We start from the raw sequence: 25,873 nt of genomic DNA, 5'->3' as shown, positions 1-25,873 counted from the left end.
AAAATAAGAAACCTGTATTTATTGTTAATTTCAACCTGCATTCATTGATAGTTTTAGTGCTTCTGAGCAGTACCATTTTTCATTTCATTAATGTAAAAATCTGCCATCTTGATTGGTATACATTATTTGCTTCATGAGTTAGGTATAGACTGACATAATTTTAGAAGGAAAGAATAACTTTTCTAAATGCACAAATTTACATTTTTAAGTTTATTTGTTTTGAGAGAGAGAGAGAGGGAGCACAGGGGAGGGGCAGAGAGAGAAGGAGAGAGAGAATCCCAAGCAGGCTCCACTTTATGAGTATGGAACCCAACATGGGGCTCAATCTCATGAACCACGAGATCATGACCTGAGCTGAAAACCAAGAGTCATCTGACCAACTGACCAACATTCCACCAACTCAACCATCCAGGCACCCCCACAGATTTAAATTACATTTTGTTTATCACTAAATGATTCCATTTTGTAAAGGGATGTCACTTTTACTTCATTTTCCTAGAAATAAATTTAGTAAAATAACAACACAAATTATACTTTTTTCCAGGATCCAGTATTAAATAGGAAAGGCAAAAAACAAAAAAATAAAAAAATAAAAAATAAAAATAAAAAAAACCCCAGCCTGTATAGAGTTATTTTGCACAAAATCACAAAGCAAAATGAATTTAAAAGCAAATGATCCCTTTGGAATGTATATTTTCTTTTTGTTGTTGTTGGTCTGACTTTAAAAAAATCATTATCAAAAGTGGGGTCTCATTGCCAGCACATTTCATTGTCTCATTTTCTCTTATACCATCCTGAAGTATTTCACATTTTGCCTTAGATATAATATTGTGCTGGAGTTTCATTTCATTGTTCACATGAATGCTGTTCAGCTCTATCCCAATTCTATTTCATTTCCGTGAAAGATATTGAATTTTGAAGTTGTCTTTTATAAAAGTTGTGTTCCTCACACAAATGAAACAAGTCTGGAACTACAAAACCGGAAATGAAAGGGGAACTTGTGGTCAGGTAAAAAAGAAATAGGCTGGAACTGTAGGGTCGGTGCTGTAGACGCTGCATGTCATGTAAACATCGTGTGCATAAGTTAGCCCGCCTTTGTGGGCAACGCTAACTCATAGGTCCCATCCTCATAAGTAAGGGTACATTTCAGATTTTCTACACCTGGCTGGTGTCTTATATGATGCTCAGCTTCACTGTGAGCAATATGAGCTGAGGTAATAATTTGAATGTCATGATTATTCCATTCGGCTTGGGTCTGTCAAAAATCTGATGTCAATAGTAACCCAGCTTCATGATTTCATCTAGCCGTTAAATCAAATCTAACACTGGGCTAGAATCATAGGTAGGCTTTCATGCCCTCTGCTGGATGTTCAAAGAAAAAGCTACACCCTTTAGCAGTAAGAAAAGCTTTGTTTAAAAAAAAATGAATGGTCTTTAACAAAAGACGGAAACACTCTAGTCCTATTAGAATTAAAATCTGAGACAACAGGTTAAAAGAATTTTAAAATGGGCACTGAGGAGGACACTTGTTGGGATGAGCACTGGGTGTTGTATGTAAGCGGTGAATCCTGGGAATTGACCCTCAAAACCAAGAGCACACTGTATACACTGTATGTTAGCCAACTTGACAATAAATTATATTTTAAAAATAAGTAAATAAAATAAATAGAATTTTAAAAATTTATTGGTGAACTAAGATGCAAGTAAAGATTTTCAGAAATGAGATGACAGAAAAAAACACAGGTTTATCATTTTAAATTTCTTTTTAAAAGGTTATGATAATCATATAATCCAAATTAGTTTTATTACTTTCAGTTGTTTTCAGTGGACCATAAAAGAGCATCTGCTAGAACTTTTAAGTCTCTGTCTGGAGATCAGAGCAAAGTAGTGGAAACTCGAATATCATTAAAAATCATACTAACTTTGGTAGAAAAAATACATCCAGAACCTCGTACAATAATTAACATGTAATAGTTGTTTAATATGTGGTTTTTTAGAATTAAGTAAAAAATGTAGTCTGGGATCTCTGATGAGGTCTTTGCCAAAAAAGTTTTTTTTTTTTTTTTAATTTTTTTTTAATGTTTATTTATTTTTGAGAGAGAGAGACAGAGTGTGAGCAGGGGAGGGGCGGAGAGAGCGGGAGACACAGAATCGGAAGCAGGCTCCAGGCTCCGAGCTGTCAGCGCGGAGACCGACGCGGGGCTCGAACTCACAGACTGTGAGGTCATGACCTGAGCTGAAGTCGGACGCCCAACCGACTGAGCCACCCAGGCGCCCCTTTGCCAAAAAAGTTTTTATGGAAAGAAACCCTTTTTCTACCAGCCTTACTTGCCTGCCCACACCCTATCCCCATTCTTTCTTCCCTACCCCCCTAAATTAACCAGCCTACCACATGCCAAGCATACGTGTTGGTTAGGCTTGTTCTGACACATAAATTCAAGTCACAAAAATAAATTCCGATCACTTCAACCATATTGTCACTAATGTCTTTGGGAAACTCCAGATGCTCAATCATCAGCCCTGTTTCCAGATGTGCTTATACTTTTCTAGGCATCAATGTAGCCACTGCCTGTTCTATACCTGGGATGAATTTTAACATATGAAGCTCATCGGATATGAACAAAAACTCCCTAGCATTACTTATTTGAGATAAACTTAACTATAACCCATTTTCTATGATGTTTATTTTTGTAGCCACTTATGAAGTTAGAGGATCATTGTGGAAAAAAACCTGGAATAGGAATTGAAAGATCAAAATGCCTAGTCTGTAATATAGTCTCCCATGCTAATTAGCTACACGTCTTGGGCAAGTCAATTACCCTTCCAGAACCCACATTTTCTAATCTGTTAAATGAAGGCAGTGATATATTTTTATATTTATATTTACATATATAGAGAGAATTAAAGTAACACACATATTTAGTTTTAAAAGTCAAATAGTACTGTAAACTCATGATAAAAGCCAGCCCTTCTCCAAGTCCTATTTCTTGAGGCAATAATTTTCAACTCATTTAGTGTTTTGCTTCAGATACTTATGACCTAATTTCCAAATGATGTACTTTACCATTATTGTTTTCTTTTACTTTTAGATATTATTCACTGACTTCCCACCATCTGACTACGAGTTAGTTTTCTTATTAAATCCTGCCACCTTTCCTCAATCACACTTCCCCCTCTGCCTAGCTTGTCGAGATGACTAATGTTCAATGTAAAACTCAATATTAATTATTTTCATTATTCATAGCGTAACCATTTCGGGGGCTGAAGGGTTAATCCAACCTCTGTTTTTCATAGATTTATAATTGCCTTGTCTTTGCAGTTCCTTCACTTTCCATTTACCAATCATCAATTTATCACCACATTTTCATTTATATCTTTTCCTTTATCATCCCTCTTATCCTACACCATTTGCTGTCATGTTCTGACTGGAACTGGCTCTTCTATGGGTTGCTTAATACTATCTTCCTGTAGATCATGTTTATGATAATTTCCAGAATTCCCTTCACCTCTCTTACCTCTTATTCTTGGGCCCTTCTACATTGTTACAGCATGAATTTGCTTCCTTCTTCTCAGTTTCTTCCCTGGAGACACTTAGCAAAGTGGATAAACTTGAAACCCAAATGAATTATGATTTCTCCATCTATACACATCTAAGACGTCTTCCAGGTACTAAAATCTTGTTGTGCATCCTCTTTGTCATCTTCTTGCCACTCTCTTTGTTCTTGTGAATTAAAAACATTTTTACTTTTTTACTGTAATCTTAGTGGCTTTCAGAAGGGAGTGGATATGTTCAATTTCCCATGGATACCCTGAAGTTAGGAATAGCTTGGTCACAAAATTATGACAATAAAATCTGAAAGCAGTGTGTGCATCTTAAACCCTGCATGCCTACCTGGGATTATTAAAGTACATTAACACAAGTTTCTCTGGTCTTCTTTCAACAGTAGATACTAATGAGGTTATTTTAGCAGCACTAAGCCAGCTGTCCCTGGCTCTTACCCACATTCACTGTCATAAAGCCTTGTCCCCATCAAATCTCATCCTATTTTTGGGACTTTCCAGAACTAGGTAACATTGCTTAAAAAATGTGTTTGAATACATGCTAAGTAACAGACTCTTTTATACCCTTGGATATAAATTATTGAATAATGCAAAAGTCCCTCCCACATAGATTTACATTCTATCAAGGGAAGATGAATACAGATTTTAAATAGAATTCAAATATGTAGTAGAGTAGATGAAAAATTCTTTGGAAAAAGTATATCTGAGACAAAGAATTGAAAGTATCAGGTCTGGGAAAGGTTGCAATTTAGAATAATCAGGGGCACCTGGGTGGCTAAGTTGGTTAAATATCTGACTCTTGACTTTGACTCAGATCATGAGTTTGTGGTTACTGGGTTCAAGCCCCACATCGGGCTCTGTGCTGACAGAGTGGATCCTGCTTCAGATTCTCTCTCTCTCCCTCTTCCCCCTCCCTGCTCTCTCTCTCTCTCTCAAAATAAATAAATAAACTCAAGAAAAACCTTAAATTATGAAAAAAAGTAGAATAATCAGGGTGGGTTTCATGAAAAGGTGACATTGGGACAAAGACTTAGAGGAAGTAAAAGGGTGAAATAATATCGATATCTGGGGGAAGAGTATTTCAGACAAAAGAAACAGTGAGTACCAGAGTCCCTAACAGAAAGATGCAGGGAGGTTAACACCTGATAGGTCTGATAATAGTGTTCCTGGGGCAAATGAGGAAGGATATGACTCATAGGAAAGGAGACTGAACAGGGTATTGATCCTACAGGGCCATGGGTCAAGGACTTCGGCATTCTCTCTCAGTGAGATGGAATGTCATTGGAGTTTAGTTAAGGGACATGATCCTCTTTATGTTTTGAAAAAATGACTCCAGCTACTGTGTTGGAAACAGAATACAGAAAGGCAGGCTAGAAGCAAAAGGACAAATTGAGATGCTATTACAACCATCCAGGCAAGAACTGGTAGTGACTGGCTCACAGCAGAGATGCAGTAGAAACTGTATAGAGTGTAGGCTTATTTTGAAGTTAAAGCCAAACCAGTCCATTTTCTTGTTTTGTTTGTTATTTTTTTAAATATTTTTTTAATCAATTTATTTATTTATTTTGAGAGAGAGAGAGAAACAGAGAGACAGAGAGAGTGAGCATGAGTGCGATGGGGCAGAGAGAGGAGAGAGGATTCCAAGCAGGCTCTAACATGGGGCTCCAACTCATGAACCATGAGATCATGACATAAGCCGAGGTCAAGAGTCGGACGCTTAAATGACTGAGCCACTCAGATGCCCAAGAGCCAAACCATTTTCTGACAACACGGATATAGGAAATGACTCAAAGGGAAGACTCAAAAATGACTCCAAGTTCTTTGGTCTGAGCAACTGGATATTTGCTGTTACCATCAATTGAGATGAAGGAGGTTTGGATAAACCCATTTGGGAAAAGATCAGGAGATAAATTTGGTCAAGTTAAATTTAAGAGGTACATTAGATGAATAAGTGGAGATACAGGTTGTTTTGTTCGACAAATTTGTCAGCCGATGACAGCTGGACATGTGCCACGGATTTCTTTTTCTGCCCCCCTTGCTCATGGCCACCGCAAAAATGCCAGTTGAAAATGTCCCATTGCTACTTCTGTACTCAGGGTTCTCAATGAGAACATTGATATCTATGCCAAAGGTTCTTATCATAGTACCCCAAGAAATGCCAAGTCTTCAGACACCAGAGAAAGGCTGAGGGCTCCAGAGTCCATATCTACTCATACAAAATGAGAGCTTTCTTTTTCTCCACACTGTGCTATTACATATGGTCCACAGCTTAGGTAGAGTTCTTCAGCTTCTATCTACACTTTCTCTCTCCTCAGGCTGAGACAGGCAACTGTTTGAACTGGGCTCTTAATCTTCCTCTTCATTCATCCTTCACCCTTCAATTCTGAGTGTCCCTTGTTCCCTAGTGTCACCTTTTACCTTAATTCAAATATTCTCTTTCTGGTCTGGGTCTGGCACCATGCTCGGGTCATTGTGAAATTATGATAATTCTTATTAATTCCATACTGGGGGGGTCAGATTAAAAGAGAGATAATAAGGCCAGGAAAGCTGTAATGTGTACCTGGAGTGAAATCCCAAACTTAATGAAGACCCACTCCATGCATTAATCACTGTCTATTTGAGTACTGATGGAGAAACATTGACTTGATTGTGTAGCACAAAATATAACACAGCAATGACACACTAAGAGTCCACTAATTTACTACTGAAATATCTTCCTGACCAAAATTCTTTCCCCACATTCATTCTTCTGCCTATTTGTCCTTTTTCAGGCTATATTAATTGATTTCTGGGAATTCCCACTAAATAAAAGAATTGTTCCTAAATTTGATTTTTAGAATTAAAAATATTTCTGATGTTTCCAGTTGATGATCCAGAGCTAAAATCGACTTGATTTCAGAGTTTCTTCATATGGAGGTGGGGGTCCTAATGTGCCAAAACATGGAGCAGGATATAGTTCAGGGTTTTGAGTTTGAAGGTGAATTCCAACAGTTGAATTCACAGCCACTTCTGTCCCTGGAAAGAGAAAAACGGGGACTTGTAATCTTTCTAGTCAGCATAAAACAGAAGTACAGGAACTGCCTAATAAAATCTGGCATTTCTTGGATCACTAGAGCAACAGAAAATTATTTGTACCCTTGAGAAAAAATTTACAACTATCTTGCTCTCTACAGTGATAGGTTAGTCACTATAGCAAGAAAATTTGCTCTCGTGAACAGATTATATCATCATTGACTAACCCATCAAGAAGCATTTACATTTTAGCAGCTGAAAGTAGGAGGGATGCCCTTTTTGGTAGATTAGAAGATAAGATTCCTGTAAATACTAATGGTATTTTAGCTAATGTTTCCTTCATGGGAAATGCAAATTTCAATACAAATATTTAAATATAATGTCTGAACTTCATTATTTTAGATTTATGCTCTGCAAACTACAACTAACATAATTAAACATTTCTCCATAATAAATAGTAAAAATGTTAACTTGTGCAAAGTTTGCACTTAAAGTACACACACACAATAAAGAAAAAACATTACAAAAGTTTTGAAAAATGCTTCAAAATCAAAATTTTGACTTTATTATTATTTTTAAATTTTTTATGTTTATTTTAGAGAGGACAGAGCATGAGTGGGGGGAGGAGCAGAGAGGAAGAGGGAGGGAGACATGGAATCCAAAGCAGGCTCCAGGCTCTAGCTGTGGACACAGAGCCTGACAAGAGGCGGTGGGGGGAAGGGGGACTCAAATTCATGAATCCTGAAATCATGACCTGAGCAGAAGCTGGACGCTTAACTGACTGAGCCACCCAGGCGCCCCAAAATTTCAACTTTTAAATTATACACACTAGACGCCATTAAATATCAAAAACAAGCATTTTCTTCCTCAAACTGATCACCTGGAGAGACGAACTTATTTCAGTACCTCTTTTGGAAATCTCCTATTAGTATTCCCTTGAAAGACTGTTACTATTTTTGAGTTTCAACAGGAACCAACAATAATATTTCATAACGACGTCTCTCCCTCTCCTTTTACATATATATATATATGTATATATATATACATATATATATATATATATATATGGGTCTTCGGCTGTCTTGAAATGATTTGATTCCTTCTTTTCAAAACAATAACAACTATAAATTTCAGTAACAGCTCTAAATTCACCATTAAAGAAAAAATAGGCCCTTGAAATAAATCTAGCTCTTTGACCATTTTTTTGTATATGGAATTTAATTGGAACACAGCCATGTCATTCATTTACATATTGTCCCTTTTTGCATTACAATGGCAGAGATGAGTAGTCCCCACAGAGACAACTGGCCTGCAAAACCAAATGTGTTTCCTATCTAGCCCTTAATAGAGAAAGTTGGCTGACCTCTTCTTGAAGGGTTAAAATATGATACCACCAAGGAGATCCCAAAGAAAATGACACAATTATCAAAACAACTTAAGGAATAGTTACATGTTAGGCAATAGCTGTATCACTGGAATCCAGGTTGCTCAGAATCTTTACCTTGGAATGAATAATGTTTATTTGGAATCGTGAATGTTCATATATTTGTATTTGTATTCACTGGCTGGGAGAGCAGAGTAGAATAATTCAAACATTAATATAATCTATGAAGGGTAGAGAATGTTGAATGGAAACCTGGTTCAGCACTTTCTGGAGGAATTATTTATTTAATTGAATGATCTACTCCTAGGCTATTACATGACATTTCTGTATGTCAGTTTTCTCCTATGCAATAAAAGGATAATGTCAGTATCTATGTCTGTAAAAGCAAGGCTAAATGAATTTAGAGTGCTTAAAACAAAACCTGATACATAATAATTATCCATTAATAACTAATTATCATTAGTAGTAGTAGTAGATATATCAAGAACTCTACCATATGCCAGGAATATGCATGCATTTTCTTTTATTTACAATATTCTGTTCTAATTTATCTTATTTTAATGGTTAAATATTTAATCATTATCATTATCAACATTATAGCACAGAGATTATTAAACAGAATAATTTGTGGAGTTAGAGGCTTTTGCAGTTAGGAAACTTAGGATGATGTAAGCTAAGTCTGAGGCACTGGATAAAGCAGTTAACATTGGCAAAGCGTATTTGCCCCAGCACCTCCCTGCATTGTGGGTACTGGTACTAAGCATTGTCCATTTCCTAGGTGAACTGCTCCTGGTATATCTAGTAGCAAGTCAATGGTCATTTAGCTATCATTCTGCCTGGAGTGGTTGATCAGATTAACTTGACAATTTTTAGCTCAAATTTATCTCTACTGCTGCTATTATCAATATTGTGCTTCTGGCAAATGGATATTAACAATTACTCTCTGTGGTAGGTAAGTTTTATGTTATCGTCTTACTACAAATTTGGCCGTTGCTCTTAAGCTTGTTATGAAAACCACAGCGCATTCATTTGATAAACATAACTAAGCCCATGTGCTCAGAAAGCTTTTGTGAAATCAAACATATATCAGTTTTTAATTTTTTTTCAAAGCAGGTTTACAGGCAATACCGGTACCCTCCACTTTCCGAATGTTTGCATTACCCCACTTCTGTTTTATGAAACACGTCCATTAGTAACTGCTTTTGCTAACCGAAAGAAATTCAAAGAGGGTTTTTGTTTTTACAAAAAAGGGTGAAAAGCGAATGATGTTCAGTATTTGTTTCGCAGTGAGCCACTGTAGAGGCAGTGTGCACCTGAGCAGGAGAGTGGCCCCACGCAGCTCCTTCCCTGGAGCTACATTCCACATCCCAACATCAAGCCACCATGGCTTTGAAGTGTGTCTGTGAGCATCTCTCTGTGCTTTATCTTGACTTACTTTGTGCATTCAGTAGCAAGGTGTGTTCTAAGGAATCAGAAAAGACAGGTTATTTTTGGGGTCTGGAGACACTCAAAAATTTTTCCATATAAATTAATGGTAATCGCTTCTGTAAGTCTTTTCGGCTTATGAAAGTCTTGCTTTCAGATAGCGGGGGATATCTGTATCGTATGAAGGGAGCAGGGAGCAGACATAATTTTTATATTCTGACAAATTAAGAGGCTGGAAGAACTCAGTTAAAATGCCTGCAAATATCCTGTCATTTTCTATGGAACTTCTGGCGAAGGTATGAGTTTGTTGTTGAATTTTGTAAAACCAATATACTCACTGCTGAGTTTTTATAGCAGAGTTCAGATTTCCCACATCGTTAAGAGCAGTCCCATTGACTTGCCTTATTGAACCTGCCCCTTCCACCTCTTTCGTCTCTTTTCATTTCTGTATCTCATTCCTTCCTCTTCTATCAGAGTGGTGGACAGTGCCTGAATTTCAGTCACTGTTCTACTATCGGCTAACTGTGTCACTTGATTTCTAAGTGCCTTGCTTCCCTCATCTTTAGAGTGTTCAGAATGATAGTGGACCCCTCGTAAGTTTGTAGGGAAGAATAAACGAGACTAGAGATGGTAGTACAGAGCATGGCACATGGTAAATGCTCAATAAATTGTGAGCTGTTACTATTATCATGCCCTGAAAAGAAAGCATGTGAATGAAACACTCCCTCTTTCCTTGCCTAAAACAAGTCACAGAATATTTACATGGAGAACATAAAGTATACAGAAGTAACACTTCAGAAACCATCCTAGGGGCACCCTGGTGGCTGTTAGTTATGTGTCCAGCTTTGACTCAGATCGTGATCTTATGGTTCATGAGTTTGAGCCCCATATCTGTGCAGTTGGTGCAGAGCCTCCTTTAGATCCTCTGTCTCCCTCTCTCTCTGCCCTTCACCTATTCTCTCCCTCTGTCTTTCAAAATAAATAAACATTAAGAAAAAAAAAAGAAACCATCTGAAGATAAGATAGGATCCGGGAGAATTGGGGGAGGAAAGAGGGGCATGGAAGGGCTGGCTTCTTCTCTGTCCCTGTCCAGTTCTCCTTCCCCTCCCCAATTCAGAACCCTCCCATTTAATCATTGCTGAAAGGTTAGTACTTCTATTTACCCTGAAGTAAGAAAAGGGGAAAATTATCTCTGAAATTGCAGAAGAAATGGGGTCAGGAAGATTAGATCTCTGAAAGGCAGAATTATTGAGGAGATCAGCTCCCAAGAGGAGCTAAGCCAAGATGAGTGTCTTCAGGAAGGGTGTCAATGTGGGTGCTCACCTTGCTGGCTTCTCAGGAATGGCATGGGATCTGTTTTCTGCCCTGTTAGAGCTGATAGGACCCAGCTCTGAATCACACAGGATGGAAAAGCAGTCAATATAGATTTTATCGTAATTTATTATTTTAGTTAAATAATGGCAAGGATCTCTCTGCTATGCTGTCAATAATGGTGGGGATCTCTCCTCTATGCTCTCAAATTTTCTTTTCTAATGAACACTAGATTGCTTTTTCTCCCTCAAGCCCTTAGTCCTTCTCTCACCTACCAGACCCCAAACGTTTTTCTTTTCATTATCCTTAAATGTCTTGCTTTCTCATAAATAAGAGTTTTATTCAGCTTCAAAACCTTATTTTCAGTGAAAACTTATTTTCATTATTTTCAGTAAATTAACAGAAAAATTTCTGTTTGTAAACAAATTTAAAACTTCTTTGCCATTTTTTAAATACAGATTTAATAAGCAAAACCATTAAACTGACAAACTCAAAACTTTTTCTTAAGTCACTTGTATTTTCTCTCTGTTCAGCCTGTCTCACAGTCCTTGATCTTGGGGTACAGATGGTTATGGAGAATTTTAATGATTTTCTTTTCCCACTTTACTAAAAATTTGCATACATTCCTTTAAAAAATCACTTTCTGTTGCCCAATGTGGGTTCTCTCAACTTATACATTTGAAGGAGGGAAAACCTGCAAATCTCTTGTTTTCTGTGGACTTTGCAGATAAGAAGGATCCTAAAAGCATCATTAAAATAGGTAAGGCAAGGTAAGGCCATAAGACAACATTGAAACAAGAAATCATGTCTGCCCCTAACACAGGTGCTGAGTTAATTCTAGAACTGCTGGGGTCTGATGACTGAAAGAAGGGGTGAGAGGTCTCAGAGATCACTTTATGGAAAACCCCATTCAGGAAGGTATAGGACGTTGAACAGGTCCTTTCTAGGGAATAGCAGGGATGCTAAGGGAAAACGAAGGATCCAGGAGATGAGTCAGGGGTAGCAGGGGAGGGTGATAATGGGAGGACAAACTGTCTAGGAGACCCCTGGGGCTGAGTCCAGGAAAAGGAGGCGGGACTGACACAAGAGAACAAAACAAAACAAACAAACAAAAAACAAGCATGACTATAGGGCTTGTATGAAATTAAAAGGTATTAATTTCAGTACTCAAAATATCTCCAGCTTCAAACTGTAGATTCCTTCTCCTTTTGCTCTTATCTTTCCCCTTTCCCTTCACCCTCCTGACTTTCTTTTGGTCCCTCTCTTTCTTTCTTTCCCTAGCAGTACCACCCTTCCTCCTTACCCTCCAAGGGGGTAGCAGAGATATTTTTTTCTCCCTTTATGGTGCGCAAACAATTTCATTGTGATATGTCATGGACATGCAAACATAACATGTTTACACACTGTTTACGAGGATCCCAGGCCACACATTTGCCTTTCTCTCTTGGATATTTCTAATTGAGATAATTGACAACTTGGTGGGGTGCCTGGGTGGCTCAGTCGATTAAGTGTCCGACTTCAGCTCAGGTCATGATCTTGTGGTTTGTGGGTTTGAGTCCTGCATCAGGCTCTGTGCTGATAGCTCAGAGCCTGGAGCCTGCTTCGGATTCTGTGTCTTCTCTCTCTCTGCCCCTCCCCTGTGCTATTTCTCTCTCTCTCTCTCTCTCTCTCTCTCACACATAAATAAATAAATAAATAAATAAATAAACATTAAAAAAGGTCATTGACAACTTGAGCCATAATAATATTGCCTGGAATTGCTAGTGAGAGAAATCTCCCATTGTACACATTTTAACAGCACTCAAGTTCAGTCTACTCTACCTTTCCATATTCTGTCAAAATTCTCTTCTTGGCTCTTCAGTTGAGGGCAGCTTCTATGGGACCCTGAGAGTCACATCTTGGATCCACAGATCAGAAGAGCAGAGCTGTTTCAACTAATATATTCAACAAATAGTGGCAATAGAATGAGATAATTTTTGAAGAAATAAAATAAGGATCTAGGAAGAAACCCAAGTTTAATAGAGCAAATCCAGTTCTCTCCATTAAAATGTTTTAAATGACCCATTTCCTACATTTTGTATGCAGGAGGGAATTTTCTATCTTCCCCTTTGTGCTCAGAGGGTGGCAGGGAGTCCAGAAATCTTATTTCATATTCTCACGTCACCATTATCTTTCAACTGGGTTCTCATTTTCCTCTGTCCTCTGACCTGAGACTGTGAGGAAAACGCAGGTGAAGCCCCATACCCAACCGTGTGGGTGTATGAATCTGGCAGTGACTGGATCACCTTGAAGCTGTGAGCACATACTCTATGGGGTACTGTGGAGATTTGGGTCCTGACCTCCCCTGTAGCCGTAAAAAGATCCTGTAGTGGTTCTTCATTTCTCTTTTGGAGGAAACCTCTTTTTCCAGAAACAGTAGATCGAAAGAATCGTTTGTCAGGGGAAATGAAAGTGTAATGGGGATCCAGTGGGGAAATGAAATCCAGTCTGGGTCTGGGTCTGGGTTTCAGAATGCCTTAAAAAATTGACTCTCTGGGATGTGTAATACACAAATTGCTAGTCAGAAAGATATCACTAAAGATCACAGAGAATACCACTTCAAAAATTATTCTGTTGCAATTTTTTTTCAGAGAGAGAGAGAGAGAGAGAGAAAGTGAAAGAGAGCACAAGCAGAGATGTGGCAGAGGGAGAGAGAACCCCATGCAGGTCAGGGATCATGACCTGAGCTGAAATCGAAAATCAGATGCTTAACCAACTGAGCCACTCAAGTGCCCCTGTTCTATTTTTTTTTTTTTTTTTTTTTTTTTTTTAGAGAGGAAACACAGGAATGCAAGGAAGCACAACTCTGGGAGCCACATTCACATCCAAGACTGTGTGAATAGCTGTTCACTGTCCGTACAGCTACTCTGAGCATCCCTGAGATAGGATAGATGGGTAGGAGGTGGGATAACCTAACACCCAAATAGGCAAGGGGAAAATAAATAAATAAATAGAAATGGGAAACTGAGCCTCTGGTCCTAAGATGGAAAGCGACAAAAATGAGTTTTGTAATAACTTCAGCTGAGGGAGAGTTTATGTGTTTCTTGAGCAAAGTAAGATTCAGTGAGCTACCAGTGGGATTAAGGAGGACCCAAGAGAATGGGAAAGGGGATGTGGATTCTGGAGAGTAGTCCCTACCGTTGAGGAATCACCCAGTGGAAATGTCTGGAGGTTTGAGATACCAGGCTGTACTTAGCACAAGGGATGAGGTGACTAAGCCATGAGTGTCCTGCCCAGATTTCTGCTGGCTCCCTGCCCTCAATTATGGACAACTTGAAGTCTATTAGTTGACTTGCAGCAAAGGCCTATGTGGTATATTTATCCAGCACAGTGAGAAAAGTATATAACATCCTTTGGGAGAAATAATAGCCACTTTTCCAGGTTGGTTTTTAGCAGTTAGAAATAACATCCAAGAAGCCCCAATCTTGTGCCTAGCACTTGGTAGATGTGAAATAAACTGTGACTGTATTTTTTTAAAGAACCATTTCTTCCCAAGTATATTCTTTTCCTGTCCTTAATGACTTCAGGGTCATATAGTAATACAGAGAATGTGATTCTAATGCCCTGCATTTGATGTGATTATATTCAGATTATTGCAGTAATCGATCACGCTTGACACCTTCGCTCCCAGTCATACCTGTCTGTTGAGGCAAGTTCAGGCAAATTCAAAAGCATATGTGTAAACCACCACACAGGAAATATAAAACATCAGATAAATGGGGATATAACTGTGGCAAATAAACTGCGTTAAAAGTGAAAACAGTATAACTGGGTAGCTTACTTATTAAGAGGAGACATTTTTAAAGATTCAAGACAGTCTAGAAAAGAGTCTTCTTCTGAGTAAGTAAAGGCTAAGAAGACCAGAGAAGATTTTCCTCTTTAGAAACTCGAGTCAGGTTGGAAGAATCATAATTGCATTTATTTGTTAAATATCTCAAATTAAATAAAGAAAAATAGACCAATGTGGCCATGTTGACCACTTTGACTAATAAAATTTATTAGAATGTCAGTGACCCGATTTCCTCCTATGCTTAATAGAATGTGTTCAATTTTAAGAGAAAGATTATTTTTTCATTGGAGACTTTAATTATCCTTCCCCAAGTAACCATTTCTCAAATTGACATGTGTTTCTTCCATTAAATATAACTTTTTAAAAAGTCAATAATAAATATAATCCCTAAATCTTAGAGTACCAAGTTTTGATATTAAAACATTTAAGCTAATTTTTTACCCCACTTTTTATTTAGCTGTTAGTTTTCTCAGGGCATGCCCTGTTCCATCTATTAAAAATCTTATGCTGGTCCAAGTTCCTGGAGGGTGGCTGTTAATCTCCACCACACCCTCCCAAGGCAACTATGGATGGTGTACAAAATAGCATCTTAAAGGGAAAGTTTCACAACAGATGGTCTGGTTGAGAACAATGCTTAACACAAATAAATAAACTATGATCTGTGACCTCCCAGATCAGTTAAGTGATAGTTCTATTACTTATAGCTAAGGCTGCTGCTACAAATAACTCTGAAAACTTGGATTCCCTCCATTCCTTACTCTTACGTAAACTAGAAAATAGCAGAAAGGGCATGGTTTTGGGGGTGGGGGTTGGAAGCAGGCAGGATCAGGGTGCTACTTGTGTGTCTGGAGAGAAAGGACATGGATATTGACATCCGCCTGCCCGATTCCAAGTATTTCAGGCTGTCCATTGGTAGCAGACAATCTGGAAAGTGTGGTTCAATGTCATTGCAGATAAGTGAGGCATAGAGAACTTAGTAAATGAGACTATGAACACAAGGCAGGCTAGACTTATATCAAAGGCTCAGAGAGACTATTCTGTACCTTAAACCCTACCACTCGGAGTGACAAGCCCTGTATCTCTCTTCACTTTTGTGTATTGACTGAGAAAATGTTTAGGTCTATCCTTGTACTAAACTACGAGTCATTTCCCTAAGTCACATTTGGCGGGGGGGTCCTCCTTTCTTCTGAAGTTATCTCATGTAGACTTTCTCCCCACTGAATTCCTTTGAGTCTCTAATAAACTATGTTTTGTTCTCAGTTCACCAATCTGCTTTCCAGAGGTTAGTTTTTCAATTCACTACAAACCATTAGATTTCTAACAGGAAGTCTAGAAGTGTGCAGACAGCTCACCATAAACGGGGTCCAAGTCTCCAACAGCAAAAACAGCCATAGTGCGTCTTGGGGAATCAATTCGAGGTCTCCGCAGCCAGCAATGGAGGCAGGAGAACACTACTCCACAGAGAAGAGCCACCAGGAAAATCAGCAACAAGAACCTGATGCCAGAAGAGCAGAGGAGTATGTAAGACTGCTGCTACTTCCTGGAGAAGGAGCAAGAGCTTCAGGAGCTAGGATGCAAGGTTCTGTGAGGCCGGATTCCTTGAGCAATCCCCTGCCACACCTCATCCATCCTCACTGAACCAGGAATATTCCCTGCCGCAGAGTGGTGGATCTTGCCAGGGGGTAATGATCACTTCCTCTGGAAATTGGAGGGGTGTTCTAAGGAACCAGGTCTTTGTTCCTTCATTCATTCATTCATTATTCCTTTCTTTCAGCCAGCCAGCCATACATTCAACTAGTATTTAAGCAACTGAACAAGTTCTAAATGTTGGGGTTGGGGATTTAAAGGTGGACAAGACAGGAGCTAACCTTCTAATTGAGAGAACTGATAAACTTGCTTAGAAAATATGGAAGTCATATATGAGGAGATTGATAACAACTGTCTTATAATTTCTGAAGGACTAGCTTATAAAAGGCAGCACTTTTATTTTGAGGGTTTTCAAGACTTTTGGAATCAGTAGAGGAGTCATGTGGTGGAGATTTCAAGAGAAAGAACAATTATTTTACTGTTACGTGTCTCTAATTTGGGAACAAGATATTATTCCTAAAAATAGTTAAGTTCCCTGCCACAGGAAGTACATTAGTAAACAGGGGACAATAAACTGAAAATGATGTTTCCACATGTATTACATGACCCCTAACATTTCCTTAACTGTATGACTTCATGTGCCATCTCAATTATTTAGGACACAGAGTGTATACATAACACCAAAAATGTATCACAAATTGGGATGTCCTTACCAGATATACCAGCCATTTGTGTATTGATCTTTATAGTTTATGCACCTGGTGATAGAAGGACAATAGTTAGTGCTGGACCTCTAGATGGTCAAAGCCTATTCTTTCAGACCATGTTATCCGTTCTGACCCTACCAGTTTCCCTGGAACAATACTCACTGCACATCACACCCCGCCCCAGCACATGTGAGTATCACTCACTCACATACTCACGGCACATCACACCCCACCCCAGCACAATTAAGCAAATGTATACAGTGTGCCCGCTTCATTCAGGACACTAAGAATACAGGTAAATGTGAAACTATCCGAAACATACATAGATAATTGCACTTTAATAGGTTTGATTCTCGAGTTACATATATGGTTGCATATTGAGAAAGTAGTGACTAACTTCCCAGGGCTAACATGTCATAGGTATTAGGTATTAGGCAGATAATCTTCCCACCATTCTGTTTATCCAGAGACCTAGAGTTTTTTAAAATGCAGTCACCTGGAAGGTTTAAAATCTGTTAACCTTTAATATTTTGGTAAAAAGAAGCAGGCTGGAAACCAGCTTGGAGGAAGAAATTGGGAAAAAGGGAAAATGAATGAATGTGGGTACATGTGCCGTTTATCAAGGAATGAGAAGCTGATTTCTTCAGTCAGGATGGACAAATCATTTGTGTGTCTAGGCACGATTAAATCATTCTGGGACAAGTTTATTTACTTATTTTTAGTTTTCAAAGAGAGAGAGAGTAGAGAGAGTGCAAGAGGGGAAGAGGGGGAGAGAGAGAGAGAGAGAGAGAGACTACTCTCAGCATTAAAACCTGACGTAGGGTTCATCACAGGGCTCGGTCCCACGACCTTGGGATCATGACCTGAGCTGAAATCAAGAGTCAGATGCTCAACCCATTGAGCCACCCAGGGGCCCTTCTTGGATAAGTTTTAAAAGATCACACGAAAACAAAATTCAAAAAACAAAAACAAAACAAAAACAAAAAAAAAACAAAAGAAAACAAAAACAAATGAACATACACATTAAAAAAAAAGAAAAAAAACAAAAAAGAAAACAAAATCTGCAGTGTGATTTTTAGGGGGTTTCACTCCCCAGGTGTAGATACCTCTGTGATATTCCACTATGCCAGGCATGGTGCGCTGAATGTAGGTTTGCTGACAGCATTTTCTCATACTTCAGTACATGGACCGTTATCAAAGTATTCTGGGATTAAACAGTGGAAACCTGTTCATCACAGCTCGATAAGCTTGTGAGTTGGAGCTGTACTTAATCATGGCTACTTCAGTCTTTGTTAAAATAACACCCAGTACTTTTCAGCTTGAAAGCACTCATAACTGTCAGCTAATTTATTGCTCCCAACATCTCCAAGGAGGCAGTGTGTCATGTTTATCATCACACTAGTCAGAAGTGACTTTTTAACAGTTGTGAAGTGTCAACATAAAAATTTTACCCCAAATATTTAATAGGAAACTTAATCACCCAGAGAACAGGTTTGGTTTTTTTTTCTTTCATTTTTTGTGTTTTAGATTGTGTGTGTGTGTGTGTGTGTGTGTGTGTGTGTGTTCACCTAAAGTCACAGGTTCAAAAGGCTGGGAAAAAATGGCAGCTGAAGTATAACTTTAATAAAGCATCCTAAGACAAGCAATCATCAACAAAGCATTTAAAAATATTAATGCCACATCCTTATAAAAGAATGTTATCCAGTCATCAAAAAGAATGTAGATTCATATTTATAATTAAAAGCTTTGTGAAGTAAAATGATATAGAAGGCTCAATTCTACTTTGTATATTTTCTTTTATGCAATTACAATGATTTCACTAAATAGTTATTATATAGTAGTACACTCATATACACCAAATTACTAATCATGCTTCCTTCTCTGGCAGATGGTATCATGAGGCTCTTTATCTTTTCCATATTTCCATACTGTTTGAATATACAATGTATTATATTTATAGCCATACAATTTTAAATATTATCTTAAAAATATATAAATCTTAAATATGTAGTACCCTGCCTTAGATGGATGTGGGGGAATTCTCTTGTGTCCTAGCCCAATAAAAGAGAAGAAGGTTCCTATCTGGAATCTTAAAATCTGAGGGCATGATCAGAAGTGTAGATTTCTTCATCTTCCTCCATTATAAATCTGTGCTTACCCTCCGTACATGTAAAAATAGACCATATCCTTATCAGAATGTCGATTCTAAAGATTAACTACCTCAATTTGTTTCTCAGATGTAATTTTTGAGCCACTCAATATTTGTTTCCAGTGATAGCAATTATCCAAATTGACTTATTTCACTTTCTCTTTCTGATCCTGTGCACCCACAGGTGCAGTTTCTGATATGCCCTAAATACAATGGCCAAGAAGCAATTAGCTGGACAAATGCTAAGTGATTATATAATTTCAGAATTGCAGGCACCTTTGGGATCATTTCTTTCACTCTCAGAATTTTACATACTTTACAACGAAAACCCAGAGTAGGAAAGTCAGTGAGGAAGTCACTAGCTGGCCAAAGAATGGATTTATTTATTTATTTATTTATTTTTAATTTTTAAAAAATATTTATTTTTGACAGAGAGACATAGAGCATGAACACGGTAAGAGCAAAGAGAGAGGGAGACACAGAATCTGAAGCAGGCTCCAGGCTCTGAGCTGTCAGCACAGAGCCTAACATGGGGCTCAAACCCATGAACTGTGACATCATGACCTGAAGGGAAGTCAGACCCTTAACCAACTGAGCCACCCAGGTGCCCCAAGGCTGAAGAATTCAAACCAGATTACAGGTCTTCTGACTCTGTGTGCTTCCCTCCTACCCCCCCCCCCATTATTTCCATGTTTTTCTCAAGGTCAATTTTTAAAGATTTTTCATTTTTTTTCATTTTTTTTTTTTTTTCATTTTAAGTAGGTTCCAAGCCCAACGTGGGGCTTAAACTCATGACCCTGGGATCAAGGGTCTTATACTCTATTGACTGAGCCAGCCAGGTGCCCCTTAAACAGATTTTTCTTAATTCTTAAAAAAAAACAGTATCTAAACTGTAATAATGTTCTAATTGCTCGAATTTTAGATGCAAGATAGTCATTGTAGGAAAAGTTGCAATTTTAAAAAATGAAGTTACTATTTGGAGATTTATATATGATTGGTCAAATTGGGAAGATGCCAAAAATGAAAAAACGATCAGGAGAAATGAGAACCAACTCTGATGCTTAAGAAAGACGTTCCCAATAATCAGAGTTCTCTGGAAGTGGTTGCTGATGGACATCATTTCTGACCCTACTGGAAGGCTATTGTCCTTCTCTGCTTGGGTGTTGTGAAGATGATTCTTCCTCTACAGAGATGATTAGACTTATTGATCTTTATTATTCTTCTCAGTGCTGAGATTCTGTGGACCTAAGATTAACTACCATTTCATTAATTTGATAAATTCAGGAAGAAAACTGCAGAGTCACTCTGTTGGCTCCTTTGCTAGAATCGCCCAGAACTTCCTGTGCCAGGCATTCTTCTAAACCAGTTATATAACTTCAGGGGAATTAACTCGCTTTCCAATTTACAACGTTATTAGGTAAGGTCACAATATTGTAATCCTCATTTTACAATTCAGAAAATTCAGTCGGGGAGACATTAACTGGCTTGCCCAAGATAACAAAGCTACAAGTGGGAGAGTCAGGCTTCACATCCAGACTGTCTGGCAGTGGAGTCGGTGTCTCCTACCACCATGCAGCAACCCCCCCCAACCGCCCCGGGAACAGTAAAAGCCGGCTCTGGGCTCACATTACTATGTGGAGTCCTGCCTGAATGCATTCAGTATCCTGTGCTCCAAAATGTTTCAAAAATATTAAAAATTCCCCCCCAAAAAAGAAAAAAATAGAAATGAGAGTGTGGAGGGTCTCACACAGAAAGACTAAGCCAAGAGTGAGATCATTTTTTAAACTGAATGTAGTATGTAAAATTAGAACCCAACTCGAGATCTGGCTTAACCTTTCTAGCAGTGAAGAGGATGAGAGGGAGAACTGGCTATATGGTATCCTCTAAAATTAACAAAATCATGCAGCATTACTCACCAGATGCACAACTATTCCTGGAGTAGACACCAGGGGAGAATTCAAACTATGGGGCTTTATGAAGAGGGTACTGTGGGCAATAGGAGCAGTGTTTTTCATATGCCCTTAGAGTAAAAGCAGTAACAAATTTCATGGATCCTTTCTTTTTTAAACCATTCTTTAACATATGCAAAAGTGAGATTTAGCTACAATAGTCCGGGAAAGAGATAGGTGCCATATCATATCACCCAGAGACGGGTGACTTGACTTAATTAATCCAGGGGAGGTTGTGTAGTATCTAGAAGAATAAGCGAATCATATATCCCTCAGGTATTTCTGCCAGTGTATCATTTCATTTAATATTAGACATACAATATAGTTTTGTAGTGCAAAATTATAACACATATACAGTAGTATAATAGTACATACAGTATACGTATGTGTATGATACATGTGTATAGTTGTAATATAAAATTCTGGACTCAGGAGTCAGTCCTGGGTCCAAATCCAAGCTCTGCATTTTACTTGCTTACTCTTGAGAAAAACACTTCACTTCCTCAAACCAGGTTAGATGGCGACATATTAATCAATTAATGCAATCTGTTAATGCAATTCATTTACAGAATCCTATATATGTATGATCATATTTATCTTTTATAAGTTACCTTTTTTCTGGACATACACACACATCACTGTACTTGCTTATTTCTGGGAGGGTAAAGGATTAGGCATGTAATGGGGAGGATCTATCAAGTTTTTTTCATATACTAACTTACTTACAGTATTTAAATTTTATACAAAGACAGCCTAGCAATGCGTTGTTCATACTAAAGAAATGCTGTTATAAAAATAAATTGAGGAGGTTAGATCAGAGAAAATACGTTTGAAAACAGATTTAAATAGAACTAATCATCTCTCAAACACCTTCCTGTGGTGACAAAAGATTTGGGAAAGCATCTTCAATGTATACAGTTACTTAATCCCACCTGCGATACCAGGTACTTTCTTGCCTTCTCTTTTTATCTTCTGCTAACTTGCATTTTATTTGAAGTAGTTTCTTATTTCCATTCAAAAGAAATGGTATTAAATAGTGACAAATACAACAGACATTTACATGCAAAGTGGGGTAGCCAAAAAATTGTACTTAAGTACTAATTGAAACCCTGCGTTAATTCGCTGCTGTCTCCCTTTGAGTCTCCATTTCTTTATGTGAAAAGGAGACCAGTGGCCTCAGTGACTCTAAAGGCAGCTTATCAATTTCCTCAACAGTATAGTTTCCTATCATGTTGATTGGAGAATTACGTTCAACATTTATGAGCCTTTCCAATTATGAATTTCTTTTTCTCTTATTCTGGGTCAAAGACAGAAGAGATTGGGCAAGATGAGGCAGCCAGGAGGTCCAGAATTAAGTAAATACATCAGTCATCAAAACCTCCATTATGCCACAAACACCAGAAGACAGAAAAAAACAAGTCTAAAATCAGTGCAAAGAAAGAACAAAGGAGAGCAATGGAAAAGCTGGAAGAACAGCACAGACTTAACATGCAGCTTATCAATAATGAGATGAACCACCAAAACCAAGTGAATGGTTCCAGGGCCGAGGAAGGCATTCACATAACATGGCCTCTTAATTTGGAGGCAATGCCCAGGCCTTGAGACTGTGGCCTTGAGGGTAACTGGCAACGATAATTGAAAACAGTTAGTTGGCAGTGAGGGCTACACCCAGGAGAAGACAGTGCTTGGCAGACATGCTTTTCTGACACTTGCACGAAGTCACAGTGCATTACAGTTGTCATTAATCAGCAGCAGCGTTATTAATGGCACCTTCTCCTCATTTCCCGAATAGAATTCTGGGAACCATTAAGTCTATAGCACAAAGAGTGAGAAAATTGAGGCAATTATTCACGTAGTATACATCAAAAGCACTTTGAAATATACATATAATACAGGTTAGAATTTTTGTGAGTTTGCTTCTATTTGAAAATGAATATGCAGAAAACTGCAGCCCACTATCACTGTGACTTAGAAGTGTGGATGCAACCATAGATGACGTTGTGATTCTTTCATGAATCTAAAGAACCCTCAATACCTCCGTGGTGGAGAATGGAGTAAGCAAAAATACCTAGAAATCAATGAGGCCCCATATATTTAACAAAGCCAATCATAATGAAAGTGCATCTTTTTTCTGCGTTTAGAAAAATTGAGCCATTTGCATTTAAAAACAATTTACTCTTACTTTGCTTGCATGATTATAATCATGTGAAACTCATTTGGGGCTTCTCAAATGACTTGAGCCTTATTTATTCTTTGAATTTTGAAAATGCTAAATAAAAACATGGAGCCTCTTGCTATTTACTTACATTTCCTTTTCTTCACATGGTGGGTCCGAGAGCACCAACTGAAACACATGTTTAGAACAATGAAACCCGAACTTCTCATTAGTCTAATCCTTTAATACAAACGGCGCTTAGAGACAATGTGGGTTTATATCATTTCGTTTGTTTTTTTAATTAAAAGCTCTGTTGCAGAGTCTATTATTGGTGCACAGAATTTTAATTGAAAAATAAAAATCTCTGGATAGATCCTCTAGCTGAGCAGTGACAGGGGATATACATTGTGAGCCAGATTCCTATCCTACACACCCGTACAGATGGATGTGAAAATGCCTTTTGTTCGTTCTGCAGGCAGATTTGGCTTGCTCTAAAGACCTTTTTTGCACCTTGCATTTTTTCTTTTTTTCACATTTTAGCCAGAGGAAGGAAGTTCATTATTTGCGAGTAGTATTTTCACACAAAGAAATCAAGTTCCCTACCTGAAAACAGAAGTCCATTCCATTAGCATTAATGGGTGTTAAATATATGCATGAAGAAGTGACTTTAACTAGCTCGAAGGGGAAGGCCGATTTAAAATTACATGACATTCCAGTTGAGATTTACTTTTCTCTCTTTATCAAAGAAGAGAGAAAAAGTAATAACCTTGATTGCTTTGTTTTAAACAACCCAAACCATAGGAATTTCAATATAATTATCTTAGTTCTCTGTGTTGAACCTTGCAGGTTACAATAACTCACATCACAGAGGAAAGAAAGTACTCCTTCCTAGAGGTTTTGTTTGTAGGTTTGTTTTTCCCTTGAACTGAGACTCTTTCAAGAAAATCTTTACAAGTCATTTATATGTAGTCCTAAAACTTGGGTTAAGGAGATCAGTGTAGTATTTATTTTTCTGGACTATGCCACACAAATAACAGAACAGATACGAAGTTGCAAAATTTAAAATGATAGGCTTGGGAATTTTTGTGAGACACGTCTTTTTTCCCTTTAATCCCGAATGCATCCTCTTCAGCACCTTATATTTACACCACCACGTTTATCTGGGCAAAGAGATCTGTGGAGTCGCAGATGGAGCCATGAATTGGCCATCAGAGAGCATGGTAATGAACAATTTATAAGCACAGAAAATGAGTTGCACTCTCTTTTGCTAGAAATGCTGCAAATAGATTTGCATACTAACTGAGAGGAAAATGAACATTCAAATTTTGTTCATAAGGAAAGTTTATTTATGAGTAGATGAAATCATTTGGGATCCAGCTTAACAGATAAACAAATAAAGCCCGCATTTCAATTTCAAGTCACTTCCTAGACTTCTTGGGTGCTGCACCCTAACTAGCAAGGACTCCACAGTCTTATATTATTACCACCTCGCTGCCAATGCATTAGCTGTCAGGCTTCAGGCTTTTCATGAAATGGTGAGCAAAGTCTTAATGTATTTCAGAACTAAATCTTTCAGATACATTGCGTTCAAGTAACACAGATACAGAGATGCGGGTATTAGTCTGAATGAGATGCTAGAGCAGAGGAGCCAAAATAAACTCTAAGATGGTTCTGTCTACGTTGCTCAGCACTGAAAAAATGGTCAACCCTTAAGTACAGTTGCAGGCAACAGTAAACATGTCTTAAAATGAATGCTGCCGCAGCAGTTTGATATATCAATAACATTTTTCATTTAAAAAAATTCACAGCCTAGTAAAGTTAAGCAAAGACTAAATTGCATCATATTACTTCAACAGCAACAGAACTGATACAGATACAGAAGAAAAAAGACTACTATCATGGACCATTTTGTTTTCTGTGTCTCTGACCAGTAAATATAATAAGTCATAAGATGCTGGTAACACTTTCTTAAACGGAATCTTCTAAATGTAAGAGTAGTTAAGGTACCCAAAGAACAAACTATCACAATCAGATTCTTAGAGTACCTCCAAAAATCTTTTCCCGAAAAGAGAGATGGTTACCTGGAATAGTGGCAAACATGAGGTTCCCATTTTTGAGATGACTGATGTAAAACGAAAAGGTCTGGATCTCACCATACTTGAAGAACAAGCTGCTCAAAACTGGTGTCTGGCCGTCTGTGTTGATCTCCCTCTTTTCCTAGAACTTGTTAGCCTCTAAGTTATGCTTCCTACCAGAGCACTCACTAATGGTGCTCCTTGTGACTGGTAACATGCACGCTGGGGCAGGCATGTTGGGTGCGTGCGCACAGGTACACAGAGTTCAAGGAATTTCAATGTAAGGTCAGAACCCTGGTAGTTTGTCAAGTCCTTAGAAGCCAGGGTTGTACATGCTGACCTGCAAAACCAGCTGGCTGCTTAAATTACTTAGGTCATTCAAGAGCATGTTTTATTCCAGGGCATTTCTGGGTTTTATACAGAATCTGGTACCTGGAATGTTTATTTAGTTTTCTTCCCTTTGTTGATCCTTTTTGCTCCTCTTTTTCTGCATATCATTTTCAGTCCCAGGTCTAACCCAATCTTGGGCATAAAGCCTTCCTTTTCTCATCATGACCACACACTACTTTTAAACAGTGTATATTTCAAAGTTTATTTTAATGAAATGACACAATCACAAAAAAATAAAATAAAACTTTGCAAAAATATCTAAGGAAGTACTGAAAAAGAATAAAGAGGCACAAAGTTACTTTATATTAAGATTTATTAGAAAAATACAGAAATTTACAA

The 25,873-nt window shown here is 38.0% G+C and overlaps 1 protein-coding gene across 1 annotated transcript; it reads right to left on the bottom strand.

Annotated features, from left to right (window-relative positions):
• Positions 1-6,301: 6,301 nt before the first annotated feature.
• TMEM207 (transmembrane protein 207) lies at positions 6,302-25,225 on the bottom strand. Its single transcript, XM_049629981.1, has 5 exons — positions 25,151-25,225; positions 23,221-23,258; positions 16,823-16,867; positions 15,875-16,017; positions 6,302-6,576 (listed from the first exon to the last, which is right to left on the bottom strand). The coding sequence occupies exons 1-5, from the start codon at positions 25,223-25,225 to the stop codon at positions 6,440-6,442; spliced, it is 438 nt and encodes a 145-aa protein (XP_049485938.1). The 3' UTR covers positions 6,302-6,439.
• Positions 25,226-25,873: the final 648 nt, after the last annotated feature.

Source organism: Panthera uncia, chromosome C2, assembly GCF_023721935.1.
Source record: "Panthera uncia isolate 11264 chromosome C2, Puncia_PCG_1.0, whole genome shotgun sequence".
NCBI classification, from domain to species: domain Eukaryota; kingdom Metazoa; phylum Chordata; class Mammalia; order Carnivora; family Felidae; genus Panthera; species Panthera uncia.
The sequence above is the reverse complement of the archived record's forward strand: the minus strand, read 5'-3'. Positions and strand labels throughout refer to the sequence as shown.